The 6,330-nt window shown below is 40.7% G+C and overlaps 1 protein-coding gene across 1 annotated transcript; it reads left to right on the top strand.

The window, feature by feature from the left end:
• Nucleotides 1-1,412: 1,412 nt before the first annotated feature.
• Nucleotides 1,413-5,072, top strand: LOC102722625 (receptor kinase-like protein Xa21). Its single transcript, XM_040528572.1, has 3 exons — nt 1,413-3,081; nt 3,451-4,482; nt 4,708-5,072. Exons 1-3 carry the CDS (start codon nt 1,413-1,415, stop codon nt 5,070-5,072), a joined length of 3,066 nt encoding a protein of 1,021 aa, XP_040384506.1.
• The last annotated feature ends 1,258 nt before the right edge of the window (nt 5,073-6,330 follow it).

Raw genomic sequence — 6,330 nt, 5'->3', positions numbered from 1 at the left:
CACACTTTACGCATACAAAAGCTCAAGTACATACAAACTAACATGTAACATGCAAACTTTCAGGATTCCAAACTTTCATTACTTTTATACGTATTTTAATTACCCAGAGTCAGTCGCAGTCCTAAAAAAGAGAGATACCTGAATAGTTAAATGCACAATTTTCTTCAAAAAAAAAGATTAAATGCATAGCTTCAGTTCCACCTGAAGAACATATCCATCAGTTGATATGTTAGTTTCAGCACAACTTGAATGCAAAAAAATTAAAGAGTGAAGTGCACCAGCGGTCCCTAAACTTGTATGCATGTGTCATCTAGGTCCCTGAACTCTTAAAATACATTTTTGGGTTCTCGAACTTGTCTGAGGGTGTCATATAGGTCCAACAAGCTCTAACCCGCTCCATCTGCTGACGTGGCATGCCACGGTGGCGTCTACGTGTTGATGGTGTCACGTGGATCCCACATGTCAGTTTCTCTCTCTCCTCATTATTCTTTTCTCTCCCTTCTCGTAGGCGCCACCGTGACATGCCACGTCAGCGGATGGAGCGGGTCGGAGCCCGTTTGGACCTATATGATACCCCCGGACAAGTTCGGGAACTCAAAAATGCATTTTAAGAGTTTAAGAACCTAGATGATACATGCATATAAGTTTAGGGACCGCTGGTGCACTTCACTCAAATTTAAATTACACATACCTTCCGAGGACACCGGACTTCATTGTTTTAACATGTTAATTACTTTCAGGATGCCAGAGGATTATATCCTGGAGCAGACTTGAAATGCGACTCTTGGTTGTACTCCAAGTGCCTACTTTCCATATAAATTTGTAGACACGCACATTGAATTGACCTCTAGTGCTCGCTTTTGCGACTATAAACAGGGTTGATTCTCTTTTCGGCCGCGTTCGGTACGAGGTGATAGGCAGGTTAGTTATCCGGTGCAGAAAACATATTAATAGATTAATACATAATTAATTAATTATTAATTATAAAATAGATTAATATGATTTGTTAAAACAACTTTCCTATATAAAATTATTGTCATAATACACTGTTTAGCAGTTCGAAAAACGTGCGTGAAAAAAACAAGAAGGGGAGAGCCAAACGCGGCCTCCATCTCACGGAATAATTAACTTTTTGCCACTATTAAAAATAACACTAACATATTTGTCATTGTACCCACATGTCATAGACACATGAAGACCCACGTGTCATAGTATTTGTGCCATTTCTAAAAGTGGCAAAAAGTTAAATGCCCACCATCTCACAAGTCACAACCACATCCAGACCCTCTCACACGCTAGCTCATAGTTGACTCTAGACCTATGATGCATATAAATGCCATCATGTTCCCAAACAAGAATCATCAAACCAAACCTGTTAGGAATCTGCTAGAGCTACCAAAAGGAAGAGCAAGATGGTTGCTTCTGCAGAACCCCAGGACACATTGTCGGTACTGCCTTCTCTGACGCTTTTCTTCCTGATCTTGGTCAGCTCATGTCCCTGCAGTGTGAGTTCATTGCCAGCATCGAGAGTCCATAACACCTCAGAGAGCGACAGGCAAGCCCTCCTGTGCCTCAGATCAGCACTCCATGATCCTCATGGAGCCCTGGACTCATGGAGAGAAGAATCTCTTGCGTTCTGCGATTGGCATGGGGTGACATGCAGCAGCAGCCGGCGTGCAGCTCGTGTCGTCGCGATTCACCTTGAATCGCTGAACCTCACAGGCCAAATACCCTCTTGCATTGCCCGCCTTAGTTTCCTTACCACCATGAGCATGTCAGACAACCAATTCAATGGCCACATACCTTCCGAGATTGGCCGCCTTACCCAGCTCAGGAACCTAAGCTTAAGCATGAACCTCATCACAGGGGTGATTCCTGATACCGTATCGTCGTGCACCCGCCTCGAGGTCATCGACCTGTCGGGCAACAGCATCGAAGGTGAGATCCCGGCAAGCCTTGCTCAGTGCCCACTTCTTCAGGAAATTGTTCTCAGCAATAACAACCTCAGTGGAACAATGCCTTCAGAGATTGGTTCCCTTCTCCACCTCAAATATCTATTTCTCCTTAGCAATAGGCTTGAGGGCAGCATTCCTGAATCTCTAGGAAGTGGCACATCACTGTCCATGGTTGTTCTTGGAAACAACAACCTAACTGGTGGTATCCCACCTGTCTTAGCGAATAGCTCTTCACTCACACACCTTGACCTGTGGATGAACAAACTTGGTGGGGTGATCCCTTCTTCCCTCTTCAACAGCTCATCTCTTGTTACGTTGGATCTGTCGAGTAATGAGTTCTCTGAATGGTCAATCCCCTCTGCCACACTGATAACCTCAAAGCTGCAAACTGTCATCCTTGCAGACAACAAGCTCTCTGGAGTTATTCCAGCCACACTGGGGAATCTGAGTTCCCTGTCTTCCTTGCTGCTTGCAAAAAATTATCTACATGGCAACATCCCAGAGAGCTTAACCAGAATTCAGTATTTAGAAGAGTTAGACTTGGCTTACAACAGCTTGACTGGCACAGTGCCACCATCTCTCTACACAATCTCGACTCTGACTTATCTTGGCCTTGGGGTGAACCATCTTTCAGGGGAAATTCCTATCAACATTGGATACACTCTTCCAAACATTCAGACATTGGTCTTGGAAGGAAATAATTTCCATGGCACATTACCAGCTTCTTTAGTTCATGCCGTGAACCTTCAAGTGCTAGAGATTCGTGATAACGTGTTCACCGGTGTTGTTCCTTCGTTTTGGGCTCTGCAAAACTTGACTCAGTTGGACCTTGGTGCAAACCTATTTGAATCTGTAGACTGGAGTTCATTGTCCTCTGAAATAAACTCTACAAAACTAGAGGCAATATATTTGGATAACAACAAGCTTCATGGAATCATACCTAGTTGCATTGGCAATCTACCAAGAAGCCTACAAATGTTATTTCTGACAAAAAACAGAATTTCAGGGACCATACCTTCAGAGATAGCAAAGCTCACTAACCTCACAGTTCTTCATTTATCAGAAAACTTAATCTCAGGGGATATTCCTGAAACACTTGGCAACCTTGTAAACTTGTTTGTCCTGGGCTTATCCCATAACAAACTTTCCAGCAAAATACCACGGTCAATTGGAAAAATGGGAAAATTGGGTGAGGTTTATCTCCAAGAGAACAACTTGAGTGGGGCAATACCATCCAGCTTGCAAAGCTGCCGAAATTTGGTAATGCTGAACCTCTCATGCAATGCCCTCAATGGAAGCATTCCTCCTGAGCTCCTATCCATCTCCTCTCTTTCAAAAGGCTTAGATTTGTCTTATAACAAACTCACTGGACCCATACCATCTGAGATTGGAAGTTTAATTAATCTTGATCTCCTTGATATGTCCAACAACCAATTGTCTGGAAAAATTCCACACACACTTGGAGAGTGCCTTCACTTGGAGTCCCTTCAATTAGATGCCAATTTTCTAGATGGGAGTATCCCAGAATCCTTCATGAGTTTAAGAGGCATCAGTCTGATGGATCTTTCTCGAAATAATCTATATGGTGAAATCCCAAACTTTCTTGAGAACTTTACTTCTTTGCAACTCCTCAACTTATCCTTCAACAACCTTGAGGGAATAGTTCCCACATATGGTGTGTTTAGCAATTCAAGTACGGTATTTGTGCAGGGGAACAAAAATTTATGCACGGAGTCTCCAAGGCTGCAACTACCAGTTTGCGCATCAACACCATCCAAAATAAAGAAGAAATCCTATCTAACTCTAATAGCTCTTCCACTTGCCAGTGTTGCTACAGTCATAATATTGCTATGCCTTGCAGCCATTCTTCACAAGAAGAGAATTAAACTGGGAAAGCAAATTGATCAATCATTGCATGAGTTGAAGAAGTTCACATATGCTGAGATTGCTGAAGCTACCAATGAATTTTCATCAGACAACCTAGTCGGTTCTGGGGCATTTGGGGTAGTCTACAAAGCTAGATTCAAATTTGACGCCCAAGAAGTTGCCGTCAAGGTATTCAAACTTGATGAAATCGGAGCATCAAATAATTTCTTGGCTGAATGTGAGGTGCTAAGAAACACCAGGCACCGCAATCTCATGAAGGTGGTTAGTCTGTGTTCAACCTTTGATCCGATGGGGAATGAGTTTAAAGCTCTGATTCTTGAGTACATGGCCAATGGTAACCTAGAAAGCTGGCTTCATCCAAAAACACAGAAACATGGACAGAGAAGATCATTAAGTCTAGGATCAATAATACTGATAGCTAGAGACATTGCTGCTGCCTTGGATTATCTCCATAACTGGTGCACTCCTCCGTTTGTTCACTGTGATTTGAAGCCAAGCAATGTCCTTTTGGACGAGGACATGGGTGCTCATGTTAGTGACTTTGGATTAGCAAAGATTATTTGCAACCATTCCTCAGCAAGGCTTAACAGTTTATCAAGCATAGCTGGCCCAAGAGGATCAGTTGGATATATTGCACCAGGTGAACAATCAATCTTATCTTCTTTGTATTGACTAATTTTCAGGTATTTCTGTGAGAAAACATATATGGTTATCATTTAAGGAATTCAGCAATATTTGGCTTGACTTTGTTGCCAGCTTTGTTAGTTTAACACATGAACGCATGCTTTTTATTACAGTCTTCTGAAGTCAGTATAGCAGATCAGAATATTTTTTTTCTAAATATATTTTGTTATCCTTAATGCAGAATATGGGATGGGTTGCGAAATCTCATCTGCGGGCGACGTTTATAGCTACGGAGTTATTCTGCTAGAAATGCTCACAGGGAAGCATCCTACTGATGACATGTTTAAGGATGGGCTGAACATTCATAGATTAGTGGAGGATGCATACCCACATAATGTTGTTGATATTTTGGATACTAGGTTTACTCCATGTTACAGACTTGAAGACAGAGACGATGTGATAAGCGGAATGGAGAGAAGTATTATACAGATGCTGAAAATTGGTCTAGAATGCTCATCTGAGTCACCAAAAGATCGACCATTAATACAAGATGTTTATGCTGAAATCATTAAAATCAAGGAAACATTTTCAGCATTATGCAGTTGAAGAAGTACTGGACAAAGTTTTATATTATAGTAAGCCAAAAGATGTTTAATAGCGACTAGATTTTTTTTGGTTATATCTTACTTTTTTATGCATCAATATTAATGCCACTGGAAGTTATTGGTTTGTCTGGTTTCCATGTAAATTTCAGAACAGGGAATGATCAAGACACAAACAAAAATTATCAGTGCAGTTGTGTCTTTTGAAGCTCATTGTGCTTGGTCCAGGACCTTTTCTTGAACCATGGAGTTAGAATTTTAATAATCTCTATTTACCACAAAGAATGAGTTACGAGAGAAAAACATGTACACTTATATATAAACATACCATAATATAAAACTCTGCTTTCTGGTCAGAAGATGTATACAATTGTGCAACTTTTAAAAAACAGAATATGTTGATGGTAATTGTGCAGCAGTTCTAAAAATAGAGACGATCAATCACAAAAGATTATCAGCCAAAACATAGATTATGTTCTAAAGTATTTGATTAGAGAATATATAAAAAAAATACTGCAGTAACAATAAAAGCAAATAGTTCTTGTGATCGGCTGCTGCTCCATCTGTTTCTATTTTGCTACATCTGTTTCTATTTTGAAGGCTAGTAAGCAGATGATGCTCAATAATACATTCTATTATCAGCAAAAGACAATTGATGTGTATGATATATGGTCAGTTCTGTGCAGCTTTGCCGTTGTATACATAGAGACGCAATGAAGCTTTTTAGGCTAAATCTGAAGCATCAAGCAGAGAACATGTGTGGGCATCGGCACTCCTATACATGTGAATAGTTCAGCAGACAGGAAGCTGGCTTTTAGTAGTAGTGTCTTTTGTATTTTGTGGCATCACCTCATGTCAGTAAAATGTTTCTGTTTTCCTGTTTATTCATTCTGTTAGCTTCCTAACTAGGCCACACACTGCTGCAGTTTTACTATGCTGAACTTATTCTTCAGTTTAGCCAGGGATGCTTTCCTAATGCCCATCAAATGTTCCATGTAACATTTCCTATGACGGGGAGTAGTTATGATCCATCATAAATGTATGACCTCGCCTATGACGGGTTATATCTTAACACCCATCATAGATAATGTGTAATCTATAAATCTGTAATGGTCTATTGTTATGACCTGTCAGAGGTGACCGATGCTTACCTCTATTGAGGAGAGAGGTGTCTCATCACATGTAAAACCTTACATATGATCGGTCAAGCCGCTCAACCTCATCTACAATAGACTCTTCTACGTTTGTTAAAAGATAATGCT

This window comes from Oryza brachyantha, chromosome 11 (genome assembly GCF_000231095.2).
Source record: "Oryza brachyantha chromosome 11, ObraRS2, whole genome shotgun sequence".
NCBI classification, from domain to species: Eukaryota; Viridiplantae; Streptophyta; class Magnoliopsida; order Poales; family Poaceae; genus Oryza; species Oryza brachyantha.
This window is presented reverse-complemented; position numbering and strand designations above follow the sequence as displayed.